A 14,113-nucleotide genomic window follows, 5' to 3' on the forward strand; every position below is an offset into this window, starting at 1 on the left:
TTTAATACGATGCATGACCACCACATGTAAGATATGAAACTTGATTATTAGATCCCGAATGGGCAGGGGAACAGATATCAAGAACATTTGGATACAGTTAGGGAAATCTGAATATGGACAGGAGAGAAATGGTAGTAAATGACAAAAGGAAAAAGAAAGGGAGAAGGCGGCAGAGAGGGAAAATGTAAATGCTATTCAGTGAGACTTGAGCTGTAAAGTAAATGTTCAGGCCATCTCTGCCCTTCAGCTGGCCAAGGACACCAAGTAGCAAATTGGCATCTAATGGTCAGTGCGCTTTGAAATCCTTATTATGTGTTCTTTCCACACAGGGAAATAGCTTACCTGCTTTTTTGTGTTTTGATTCCTAATTTTGAACCACAGGTTTACTTCTCATGGAAATCTTAAGATTCAACATGTCAGTGAGGAAATCACCTAGAATTTAGGCATTTTCTTTGGAACTTTGGCTGGTCTGCATCATTATTTTGAAAATCTCCTTGATGTTTACAAGCTACCTATCTTTCATTCTTTAATGATTAGGGTGACCTAGTTCTACATTGCTTGAAGGTAACATTGGCAATAATGCGACTAGGTACATGTAGACTTGAAATTAAACTCAGCATAAATAAGAGTTCTCTCTCTCCCTCCTTTTATACCTCTTATTGTTTCAAATTCCCTATCCTTTCTGAGTTAAAAGTGCTAAAATTGCATTCTTTTTCTGTTAAACAGGCTGTTTCCTTGGGATTACTACAGTTTCCTATCCTTAATGCTTCTGTGGATGAAAACTGCCAGAATATAACATATAAGGTTGGCTATGCAGAAAATGTTCTTATTATTAATAGAAGATGGGGCAAATGTGCTTGTAGGTTAGAGAGACTTCTATTGTACTTTAAATAGTGATCTTTTTTAGACTAGAATTAAAGGTATGGGGTAAAACATTAAACTTAAGTCTAATTCTTTGTTGTTGTTTTTGTGTTTAATAATACTGTTTAGATATGAAGATTCTTAAAACCATTTTTAAGCTTTTTTTTTGTTTTCTGCTTAAAATAATGGAAATATAGCTGTATGGCAGATTATGTTACCCGCTCTACTTACTCTCTCAAAAAGAAGCAAGTCTTTCAAAATTGAATTCCTGGAATTTTAATATTTTTTATCATTATTATTATTATTATTATTGGCAGAGTCTCACTCTGTCACCAGTTTGGAGTGCAGTGTTATGATCGTGGCTCACTGCAACCTCGACCTCTCAGACCCAAGCAATCCTTCTGCGCCAGCCTCCTGTGTAGCTGGGACTATAGGCATGCGCCACTATGCCCAACTAATTTTTAAATTTTTTGTAGAGACGTGGTCTCATTATGTTGCCCAGGCTGGTGTTGAACTTCTGGTCTCAAGCAATCCTCCTGCCTCAGCCTCCCAAAGTGCTGGGATTACAGGCATGAACCACTACACCTGGCAAATTCCTTGAATTTTGAGATTAAGAATAATTTAAGTGAGAAAAGTAATAAAAGTTTGAATTCAATTTGAGTAAACTCTTCTGTAAGGAGTGAAAGTTTCTTAAGACCGAGAACTCTTTTGGAGATGCTTTTCCTTAAGTTTACTTATCATTAGACGTGTACAGCCAGAGGCTGGGCACAGTGGCTCACGCCTGTAATCCCAGTACTTTGGGAGGCCAAGGCGGGTGGATTACGTGAGGTCAGGAGTTTGAGACCAGCCTGGACAACATGGTGAAACCCTGTCTCTACTAAAAATACAAAAATTAGCCAGGTGTGGTGGCCAGCGCCTATAGTCCCAACTACTCAGGAGGCTGAGGTGGGAGAATTGTTTGAATCCAGGAGGCAGAGGTTACAGTGAGCCAAGATTGTGCCACTGCACTCCAGCATGGGCGACAAGAGCAAAACTCTATTTCAAAAAGAGAATTAAAAAAAAAAAAAAAAGAAAAGAAATGTACAACTAGAAAGTAAGCTTAGATATTCTGGGAGGTCAGCTCCCATATGGTTAATACAGCCAACTGTATTAATTTTAATTTTAATTTTAATATCTCTTGATTAAGTATATACTTATCACAAAAATTTCGGTCAAGAAAATCATGATGTTGGCTGGGTGTGGTGGCTCCTGCCTATAATCCCAGCACTTTGGGGGACAGAGGTAGGAGGATGGCTTGAGCCCAGGAATTCGAGACCAGCATGGGCAACAAAGTGAGGAGGCCCCCATCTCTACAGAAAAAAAAAAATTAGCCAGGCATGGTAGTGCATACTTATAGTTTTAGCTACTTGGGAGGCTGAGGCAGGAGAATCATATGATACCTAGGAGATGGAGATTGCAGTGAGTTCTGATCTTGCCACTGCACTCCAGCCTAGGTGACAAAGTGAAACCCTGCCTTTGTCAAAAAAAAAAAAAAAGAAAGAAAAGAAAAAAGAAAACAAAGATGTTTACCCTCAATTCCATGACCCTAAGATAACTCACTGTTTATGTTGAGATATACATCTTTCTAGGATTTCATTTTCACATACTTTTTACAAGATATAGAATTGTTAATATTTTCTTTAACTTGCTTTTTTTCTGTTTCTTTTTCTTTTTTTTGTTTTTGAGACAGGGTCTCACTCTGTTGCCTGTCTAAAGTATTCCCATAGAGAATATCTATGCTGTGGTGCAATCATCACCTCACGGCAGCCTCCACCTCCCACCTCAGCCTTCTGAGTAGCTGGGACTACAGGCACCTGCCACCATGCCCAGCTAATTTTTGTGTTTTTTTTTTGTAGAAATGGGGTCTTGCCATGTTGCCCAGGCTGGTCTCTGACTCCTGGGCTCAAGTGATTCACCCACCTCAGCCTCCCAAAGTGCTGGGTTACAGGCATGAGCCACTGTGCCCAGCCTCTTCTTTTTCGTTTACTATATTGTAAACATCATTATGTGTCAACACATATAGCTTTGTTATTTATTTAGCCAGTGACCTGTTTATAAACATTATGATTATTCGCAGTTTCTCAAACTAATAAACAGTGTGTACTCAACATCCCTGTGTATCCCTACATACTTCTGCATTTAGTTCCTTAACACAAATTTTTATAAATGTTGGTACATATTGTCATATGTTCTCCAAAAAGTCTATACAGGTTAAGTATCTGTTACCTGAAATGCTTGGGACCAGAAGTGTTTTGGATTTAAGACTTTTTTTGGATTATGGGATATTTGCATATACAAAGGAGACATCTTGAGGATAGGACCCAAGTCCAAACATGAAATTCACTTATGTTTCATTTACCCCTCATACACATCGCCTAAGGGTAATTTTATACAATATTTTTAACATTTTTATACATGAAACAATTTTTTTTTTCTTTTTTTGAGACGGAGTCTTTCTCTGTAGCCCGGGCTGGAGTGCAGTGGCGTGATCTCGGCTCACTGCAAGCTCCGCCTCCTGGGTTCACACCATTCTCCTGCCTCAGCCTCTCGGGTAGCTGGGACTACAGGCGCCCGCCACCACACCCGGCTAATTTCTTTTTGTATTTTTAGTAGAGACAGGGTTTCACTGTGTTAGCCAGGCTGGTCTTGATCTCCTGACCTCGTGATCCACCTGCCTCAGCCTCCCAAAGCGCTGGGATTACAGGCGTGAGCCACTGTGCCCGGCCACACAGTTTTCTTTTTTTCTTTTTTTGACACAGGGTTTTGCTCTGTCACCCATGCATAATCATAGCTTATTGTAACCTAAAACTCTTGGGGTCAAATGATCCTCCCACTTCAGCCTCCCAAGTAGTTGAGACTACAGGCATGTGCCATAATACTCAGCTAATTAAAAAAAATTTTTTTGTAGCGATGGAGTCTTGCTACGTTGCCCAGGCTGGTCTTGAACTCCTGGCCTCAAGCAATCCTTCTGCATCAGTCTCCCAAAGTGTTGGGATTATAGGCACGAGCCACTATGCCCTGCCAGAACAATGGCTGCATTTTTCTGTTTTTTTGTTTTGTTTTGTTTTGTTTTTTTTAATTGATGGGCTCTGATATGGTTAAATATTACAAAATGAGAACTGTTTCAACAACTATGCAGCATAATGTTTAAGGACAAAATATTGAATATACTTTTTATTATATATGTATTTTATCACATAGTAAGGAATGCTGAGATGCTTAATCCATCCAATAAATCGAAAATAAAAACTTTACATTTCTGTATTTGTCAGTATAGAGAATTCTGAAGATGGATCTTGACTCAGGGTGATAAATCAGTTTTCAAGGAAATTGGCTACATGACATGACATTTCAGCCCTCAGAAGTTTCAGATGTTGGAGCATTTCAGATTTCAGATATTTGAACTAGGGATGCTCAACCTGTACCAGTTACATTTGCACTGACAGTGTTGGGAAATAGCTTATTGCCTACATTCTTATCAACAAAAACATTATCTTTTTTTAGACAGAGTCTTACTCTGTCTCCCAGGCTAGATTACAGTGGTACAATCTCGGCCCACTGCAACCTCCACCTCCCGGGTTTGAGCGATTCTCATGCCTCAGCCTCCTGAGTAGCTGGGATCACACGCCTGTGCTACCTTGCTAATTTTTGTATTTTTAGTAGAGATGGGGTGTCACCCTGTTGGCCAGGCTGGTCTTGAACTCATTACCTCAGGTAATCCAGCCACCTTGGCCTCCCAGAGTGCTGGGATTACAGGCGTGAGCCACTGCACCTAGCCCAAAAAATCTTTTAAAAATTATTTTTAAATTATTTCGTTTAAATCACTACCAATTTGGTAAAAATGAGTTTTGGTAGTGGTTTCTAGATGACAGTGAAGGTTGATCCTTTCTTTGCTGTTAGCTTATTCATTAAAAGCCCTACTGTATAATTTTTTATTTTTTAGGCTTCTCATAACATTGGGATAGCAATGGATACTGAGCAGGGTTTGATTGTCCCTAATGTGAAAAATGTTCAGATCTGCTCTATATTTGACATCGCCACTGAACTGAACCGCCTCCAGAAATTGGGCTCTGTGGGTCAGCTCAGCACCACTGATCTTACAGGAGGAACATTTACTCTTTCCAACATTGGATCAGTGAGTAATAATGTTGAAATACATAAACCATTGCTTAAGATTTCTGATCATATGCTTAATTAAAAATAGAAAATGTCACTTGGCATTTGTTCCCTGAAAAATCCTAACTTGTAATACTCTCCTTTTTTTTTTTTTTTTTTTTTAAAATAGATTGGTGGTACCTATACCAAACCAGTGATATTGCCACCTGAAGTAGCCATTGGGGCCCTTGGATCAATTAAGGTACATGTATTAGATAACTGAAAAATGGAGTTTAAGCAAATTCAGGGACTCAACACAATGAAGAGTAACCATTTCTAAGGTTTCCCCCTCATTTTGTAGGTTTAAGTTTCTGAGTTTACCTTAGAAAGTCCATTATTTCTTTTTTCTTTCTTTTTTTTTTTTTTTTTTTTACTTTAAGTTCTGGGATACATGTGCAGAATGTGCAGGTTTGTTACATAGGTATACACATGCCAAGGTGGTTTGCTGCACCCATCAACCCGTCATCTACATTAAGTATTTCTCCTAATGCTATCCCTTCCCTAGCCCCCCACCATGTGACAGGTCCCCAGTGTGTGATATTCTCCACCCTCTGTCCATGTGTTCTCATTGTTCAACTCCCACTTATGAGTGAGAACATGAAGTGTTTGGTTTTCTGTTCCCGTGTTAGTTTGCTGAGAATGATGGTTTCCAGCTTCATCCATGTCCCTGCAAAGGACATGAGCTCACTCTTTTTTGTGGCTGCATAGTATTCCATGGTGTATATGTGCCACATTTTCTTTATCCAGTCTAACATTGATGGGCATTTGGGTTGGTTCCAAGTCTTTGCTATTGTGAATAGTGCTGCGGTAAACATACGTGTTCATGTGTCTTTATAGTAGCATGATTTATAATCCTTTGGGTATATACTCAGTAATGGGATTGCTGGGTCAAATGGTATTTCTGGGTCAAATGGTATTTCTGGTTCTAGATCCTTCAGGAATCGCCACACTGTCTTCCACAATGGTTGAACTCATTTACACTCCCATCAACAATGTAAAAGCATTTCTGTTTATCCACCTTCTCTCCAGCATCTGTTATTTCCTGCCTTTTTAATGATCACCATTGTAACTGGCGTGGTATTTCATTGTAGTTTTGATTTGCATTTCTCTAATGGCCAGTGATGATGAGCTTTTTTTCACATGTTTGTTGGCTACATAAATGTCTTCTTTTGAAAAGTGCCTGTTCATATCCTTTGCCCACTTTAAGATGGGTTGTTTGTTTTTTTTCGTGTAAATTTGTTTAAGTTCCTTGTAGATTCTGGATATTAGCCGTTTGTCAGATGGATAGATTACAAAATTGTTCTCCCATTCTATAGGTTGCCTGTTCTCTCTGATGATAGTTTCTTTTGCTGTGCAGAAGCTCTTTAGTTTAATTAGATCTGATTTGTCAATTTTGGCTTTTGTTGCAATTGCTTTTGGTGTTTTAGTCATGAAGTCTTTGCCCATGCCTATGTCCTGAATAGGTTTTCCTCTAGGGTTTTTATGGTTTTAGGTCTTACATTTCAGTCTTTAATCCATCTTGAGTTAATTTTTGTATAAGGTGTAAGGAAGGGGTCCAGTTTCAGTTTTCTGCATATGGCTAGCCAGTTGTCCCAACACCATTTATTAAATAGGGAATCCTTTCCCCATTTCTTGTTTTCATCAGGTTTGTCAAAGATCAGACGGGTTGTAGATGTGTGGTGTTATTTCTGAGGCCTCTGTTCGGTTCCATTGGTTTATCTCTCTATTTTGGTACCAGTACCATGCTGTTTTGGTTACTGTAGCCTCGTAGTATAGTTTGAGGTCAGGTAGCATGATGCCTCCAGCTTTGTTCTTTTTGTTTAGGATTATCTTGGCTATGTGGACTCTTTTTTGGTTCCATGTGAAATTTAAAGTAGTTTTTTCTAATTCTGTGAAGAAAGTTAGTGGTCACTTGATGGAATAGCATTGAATCTATAAATGACTTTGGGCAGTTTGGCCATTTTCACAATATTGATTCTTCCTATCCATGAGCATGGAATGTTTTTCCATGTGTTTGTGTCCCCTTGTATTTCTTTGAGCAGTGGTTTGTAGTTCTCCTTGTAGAGGTTCCTCACATCCCTTGTAAGTTGTATTCCTAGGTATTTTATTCTCTTTGTAGCAATTGTGAATGGGAGTTTCCTCATGATTTGGCTCACTGTTTGTCTGTTATTGATGTATAGGAATGCTGTGATTTTTGCGCATTGATTTTGTATCCTGAGACTTTGCTGAAGTTGCTTATCAGCTTAAGGAGATTTTGGACTGAACTGATGGGGTTTTCTAAATATACAATCATGTCATCTGCAGACAGAGTTAATTTGACTTCCTCTCTTCCTATAGAATACGCTTTATTTCTTTCTCTTGCCTGATTGCCCTGGCCAGAACTTCCAATACTATGTTGAATAGGAGTGATAAGAGAGAGGGCATCCTTGTCTTGTGCCGATTTTCAAAGGGAGTGCTTCCAGCTTTTGCCCATTCAGTATGATATTGGCTGTGGGTTTATCATAAATAGCTCTTATTATTTTGAGATATGTTCCATCAATACCTAGTTTATTGAGTGTTTTTAGCATGAAGCGGTGTTGAATTTTATCAAAGGCCTTTTCTGCATCAATTGAGATAATCATGTGGTTTTTGTCATTGGTTCTGTTTATGTAATGGATTATGTTTATTGATTTGCATATGTTGAACCAGCCTTGCATCCCAGGGATGAAGCTTACTTGATTGTGATGGATAAGCTTTGTAATGTGCTGCTGGATTTGGTTTGCCAGTATTTTGTTGAGGATTTTTGCATCAGTGTTCATCAGGGATATTGGCCTGAAATTTTCTTTGTGTGTGTGTCTCTGCCAGCTTTTGGTATCAGGATGATGCTGGCCTCATAAAATGAGTGAGGGAGGATTCCCTCTTTTTCTATTGTTTGTAATAGTTTCAGAAGAAATGGTACCAGCTCCTCTTTGTACCTCTGGTAGAATTTGGCTGTTAATCTGTCTAGTCCTGGGCTTTTTTTGGTTGGTAGGCTGTTAATTACTACCTCAATTTCAGAACTTGTTATTGGTCTATTCAGGGAGTCAACTTTTTCCTGATTTAGTCTTGGGAGAGTGTATGCATCCAGCAATTTATCCATTTCTTCTAGATTTTCTAGTTTATGTGTGAAGAGATGTTTATAGTATTCTCTGATGGTAGTTTGTATTTCTGTGGGATCAGTGGTGATATCCTCTTTATCATTTTTTATTGTGTCTATTTGATTCTTCTCTCTTTTGTTCTTTATTAATCCAGCTAGCAGTCTATCTATTTTGTTAATCTTTTCAAAAAAAAAAAAAAAACAGCTCCTGGATTCATTGATTTTTTTTGAAGGGTTTTTTGTGTCTCTATCTCCTTCAGTTCTTCTCTGATCTTGGTTATTTCTTGTCTTCTGCTAGCTTTTGAATGTGTTTGCTCTTGCTTCTCTAATTCTTTTAAATTTGATTTTAGGGTGTTGATTTTAGATTTTTCCCGCTTTCTTCTGTGGATATTTAGTGCTATAAATTTCCCTCTACACATGCTTTAGCTGTGTCTCAGAGATTCTGGTACATTGTGTCTTTGTTCTCATTGGTTTCAAAGAACATCTTTATTTCTGCCTTCATTTCGTTATTTACCCAGCAGTCATTCAGGAGCAGGTTGTTTGGTTTCCATGTAGTTGTGTGGTTTTGAGTGAGTTTCTTAATCCTGAGTTCTAATTTGATTGCACTGTGGTTTGAGAGACTGCTTGTTATTGTTTCCATTCTTTTGCATTTGCTGAGGAGAGTTTTACTTCCAATTGTGTGTTCGATTTTAGAATAAGTGCGATGTGGTGCTGAGAAGAATATATATCTTCTGTTGATTTGGGGTGGAGAGTTCTGTAGATGTCTATTAGGTCCACTTGGTCCAGAGCTGAGTTCAAGTCCTGAAGGTCCATGTTAATTTTCTGTCTGGTTGATCTGTCTAATATTGACAGTGAGGTGTTAAAGTGTCCCACTATTATTGTGTGGGAGTCTCAGTCTCTTTGCAGGTCTCTAAGAACTTGCTTTATGAATCTGGATGCTCCTGTATTGGGTCCATATATATTTAGGATAGTTAGCTCTTCTTGTTGCATTGATCCCTTTAACATTATGTAATGCCCTTCTTTGTTATCTGTGTTGGTTTAAGGTCTGTTTTATCAGAGACTAGGATTGCGACCCCTGCTTTTTTTTTTTTTTTTTTTTTTTTGCTTTCCATTTGCTTGGTAAATCTTCCTCCATCCCTTTATTTTGAGCCTATGTGTATCTTTGCACATGAGATGGATCTCCTGAATACAGAACGTCGATGGGTCTTGACTCTTTATCCAATTTGCCAGTCTGTGTCTTTTAATTGGGGCATTTAGGCCATTTACATTTGAAGTTAATATTGTTATGTGCAAATTTGATCCTGTCATTATGATGATAGCTGGTTATTTTGCCCGTTAGTTGATGCAGTTTCTTCATAGTGTCGATGGTCTTTACATTTTGGGTTGCTTTTGCAGTGGCCGGTACTGGTTTTTCCTTTCCCTATTTAGTGCTTCCTTCAGGAGCTCTTATAAGGCAGGCCTGGTGGTGACAAAATTCCTCAACATTTGCTTGTCTGTAAAAGATTTTATTATTCATTTATGAAGCTTAGTTTGGCTGGATATGAAATTCTGGGTTGAAAATTCTTTTCTTTAAGAATGTTGAATATTGGCCCCCACTCTCTTCTGGCTTGTAGGGTTTCTGCAGAGAGATCCACTGTTAGTCTGATGGGCTTCCCTTTGTGGGTAACCCGACCTTTCTCTCTGGTTGCCCTCAACAATTTTTTCCTTCATTTCAACCTTGGTGAATCTGACGATTATGGGTCTTGGGGTTGCTCTTCTCGAGGAATATCTTTGTAGTGTTTTCTGTATTTCCTGAATTTGAATGTTGGCCTGTCTTGCTAAGTTGGGGAAGTTTTCCTGAATAGTATACTGAAGTGTGTTTTCCAACTTGGTTCCATTCTCCCTATCACTTTCAGGTACACCAATCAAATGCAGTTTTGGTCTTTTTCACATAGTCTCATATTTCTTGGAGGTTTTGTTTGTTCCTTCTCATTCTTTTTTCTCTAATCTTGTCTTCACGCTTTATTTCATTAAGTTGATCTTCAATCTCTGATATCCTTTCTTCCGCTTGATCGATTCGGCTATTGATACTTGTGTATGCTTCACAAAGTTCTTGTGCTGTGTTTTTCAGCTCCATCAGGTCATTTATGTTCTTCTCTAAACTGGTTATTCTAGTTAGCAGTTCCTCTAACCTTTTATCAAGGATCTTAGCTTCCTTGCACGGGTTAGAACATGCTCCCCTAGCTCGGAGGAGTTTGTTATTACCCATCTTCTGAAGCCTACTTGTGTCGATTCATCAAACTCATTCTCTGTCCAGTTTTGTTCTCTTGCTGGCAAGGAGTTGTGATCCTTTGGAGAAGAGGTGTTCTGGTTTTTGGTATTTTCAGCCTTTTTGCACTGGTTTTTCCTCATCTTTGTGGATTTATCTACCTTTGGTCTTTGCTGTTGGTGACCTTCGGATGGAGTTTTTGCATGGTCGTCCGTTTTGTTGATGTTGATGCTATTGCTTTCTGTTGGTTAGTTTTCCTTCTAACAGTCAGGCCCCTCTTCTGCAGATCTGCTGGAGTTTGCTGGGGGTCCACTCCAGACCCTGTTTGCCTGGGTATCACCAGTGGAGGCTGTAGAACAGCAAAGATTGCTGCCTGCTCTTTCCTCTGGAAGCTTCATCCCAGAGGGGCACCTGCCAGATGCCAGCGAGAGCTCTCCTGTATGAGGTGTCTGTCAACCCCTGCTGGGAGGTGTCTCCCCTTCAGGAGGAATGGGGTCAGGGACCCACTTGAGGAGGCAGTCTGTCCCTTAGCAGAACTCAAGTGCTGCGCTGGGAGATCCACTGCTCTTTTTACAGCCGGCAGGCAGGAAGGTTTAATTCTGCTGAAGCTATGCCCATAGCCGCCTCTTCCCCCAGGTGCTCTGTCCCAGGGAGATGGGAGTTTTATCTATAAGCACCTGACTGAGGCTGCTGCCTTTCTTTCAGAGATGCCTGCCCAGAGAGGAGGAATCTAGAGAGGCAGTCTGGTTAACAGTGGCTTTGCGAGCTTCTGTGGGCTCTGCCCAGTTCAAACTTCCCTGTGGCTTTGTTTACACTGTGAGGGGAAAACCACCTACTCAAGCCTCAGTAATGGTGGATGCCCCTCTGCCCACCAAGCTCGAGCGTCCCAGGTCAACTTCAGACTGCTGTGCTGGCAGCGAGAATTTCAAGCCAGCAGCTCTTAGCCTGCTGGGCTCTGTGGGGGTGGAATCCACTGAGCAAGACCACTTGGCTCCTTGGCTTCAGCCACCTTTCCAGGGTAGTGTACAGTTCTGTCGCACTGGTGTTCCAGGCACCACTGGGGTTGGAAAAAAAAAAAAAAAAGGCAACTAGCCTGGTGTCTGCCCAAACAGCCTCCCAGTTTTGTGCTTGAAACTCAGGGCCCTTGTGGTGTAGGCATCCCAGGGAATATCCTGGTCTGTGGGATGCAAAGACCATGGGAAAAGCACAGTATCTGGGCTGGATAGCATCATCTCTTACAGCAGGGTCCCTCATGGCTTCCCTTGGCTAGGGGAGGTAGTTCCCTGACCCCTTGCATTTCCCAGGTGAGGTGACGCCCCATCCTGCTTCCGCTGGCCCTCCATGGGCTGCACCCCACTGTCTAACCAGTCCCAATGAGTCGAACTGGGTACCTCAGTTAGAAATGCAGAAATCACCCATCTTCTGCCTTGGTCTCACTGGGAGCTGCAGACCAGAGCTGTTCCTGTTCGGCCATCTTGCCCAGGAATCCAAAAACCTATTATTTCTTCCTAAGAGCTAGGCCTGCACTTCTGGTGGCTACCTCTATGTGTAATAAATGGTGGCGATCTGGGTTGTTTCTGTATAGATCAACCATTGTGGATTATGCCAGGCACAGATATTGAGTCTTTATGAATAATCACAAATATAGCCAGTCTACTTCTATCAAAATATCTTTATTTCATTATACCAAAGAATAATAGAAAACTAATTCAAAATGTTATTTTAAACAAAGTGAGACTCATTTAGAGCATTCTTTGCTCAGGAATCATTGGGAGTGTTAGATAAAAGTGCAGATTTCTTTACCTTAGGGGCGGAACCCTCAGAACTTAAATTTTGAACAGGAACCCAAATGAGTACGAAAAGGTGATAGGTGACAGTGGTTTAGAAGACACGGACTTAGAATAAGGGTTGCAATGATTCTTAACCCTGGCTACATGTTAGAATCATATGGGAGCTTGAAAAAAAATTATGGCCAAGCTTCCCCTCTACCAACTGAATTGGAATTTTGGGGGATGGGACTTGGGTACCCCTATTAATTCAGGGTTGAGGACCACTGAGGCAAATATGCTCCTGGATACCACTTCAATACCATGTTTATTAAATGTCATTGTCACTACATTAGGGAGAGTGTATTTTAAGAAGAGCCTTTCTTTTCTGTACTTACAATGCTTCCATGTTGAACGTCTGTGGGACTTGTCCTCATGAGTTTATTCCTGGCGTGTTGGAACCCTTACAAATGCTTCCCTTCAGCCTTTGATTTGCTTTCTAGCAGATAGTAAATTAGCATCTAAGTCATTCCCCCTTTCTGGCATCCACTTACCCTTCTGGCAAGCAGAGGAGATAGGGAGAAAAAACCAAAAACACACAGTATGTCACTATTCTTTCCAAATCAGGAGTTCTCTGAGTGATAACTTCTATCACTCATTCTCTTTTCCAACAAGAATTCAACATTTGATTCTCAAAAAATTCTGGCTTCCTGAAGTTTCCAAACCATTATACCTGTTTGACAAAATTTTGTGTTCTCTTTCCTTAAAGAGATTTATCCTCTGAATTATAGGTGTATATGTATATAATTGTAAAATATATAAACATAACTTGACCATTTAAACCATTTTTAAGTATATTGTTCAGTGGCATTAAGTACATTTACATTGTTTGCCACCATCACCACATCTGTCTCCAGAACTTTTTCATTATCCCAAACTGAAACTCTGCACTTACTGAATAATCTCTCCATTTCCCAAGCCTTTGGTAACCACCATTCTATTTTCTGTCTCTATGGATTAATTGGACTATTTTAGGTACCTCATGTAAGTGGAATCAATACAGTATTTGTCCTTTTGTATCTGGCTCAGGGTTCATTCATGTTGTAGCATGTATCAGAATTTCATTAATTTTTAAGGGTAAATAATATACTATTTTATATAAATATATGCCGTGTTTTGTTTATCCATTCATCCGTCAATGAATATTTGGATTATTTCCATTTTTTGGCTCTCATGAATAATGCTGCTATGAACAAAAGAATATTTGATTTATAAATATCTGTTCAATAGATATATTTTTACAAAATCATTTTATCCTGGTTTTTTCAAGCCATGAAGCATAGTTCTGAGAGAAGAAATCTTATTCATCACTTAAAATAATATTTGTTGGATAGGGACAAATAGTATTTAATTCCTTTCTCCCTTTGTATCATCTTTCCTTTGCTATTTTGTTTTCATTATAGAATTTAATTCCTTCTTGCTCAATTATTTAAGTCATTAAGCCTTCCATGTTACTCAATTCTCAGTATTTGTTTTCCTTGACCTACTAGTTGACGACCTACTAGTTGACCTTGAGATGACTGATCAATCCAACCTCTTTGGAAAACATTCTTAATGTTGACTTGCAGCATACCTGGCCATTTTGGTTTTCCTCCTATGTCACTGCCTATTCTCTCTAAGTCTCCTTTACCCATACCTCCTAATGTTTCCAATCTCTACACATTGAAGCACCCCAGGATTCAGTTCTCACCCCTTTTCTTTATCTGATCTTTCAATACCATTTATACACTGATGACTCCCAGGTTTATATCTCTAGACCGGACCTCACTTTTGAGCTTTAAACTCTTATATCTTGCTTGGATGTGTAAAGGCATCTTGAATTTTAGCATGTCTAAAACTGAGCTCCTGCTCGTTTCCCCACTGCCCCCC

General features: G+C 39.7%; 1 protein-coding gene across 10 annotated transcripts in view; it reads left to right on the plus strand.

Moving 5' to 3' along the window:
* LOC105485459 (dihydrolipoamide branched chain transacylase E2) overlaps positions 1-14,113 on the plus strand; it is a 97,896-nt gene that overhangs the window by 53,862 nt on the left and 29,921 nt on the right. For all 10 annotated transcript variants that reach the window (XM_071072866.1, XM_071072894.1, XM_071072782.1 and 7 more), the window contains 3 exons: positions 727-804; positions 4,844-5,035; positions 5,186-5,257. In XM_071072866.1, coding sequence (XP_070928967.1) covers positions 727-804; positions 4,844-5,035; positions 5,186-5,257 — 342 coding nt within the window. The remainder of the gene's footprint in view (positions 1-726; positions 805-4,843; positions 5,036-5,185; positions 5,258-14,113) is intronic.

Source organism: Macaca nemestrina, chromosome 1, assembly GCF_043159975.1.
Source record: "Macaca nemestrina isolate mMacNem1 chromosome 1, mMacNem.hap1, whole genome shotgun sequence".
NCBI lineage: Eukaryota > Metazoa > Chordata > Mammalia > Primates > Cercopithecidae > Macaca > Macaca nemestrina.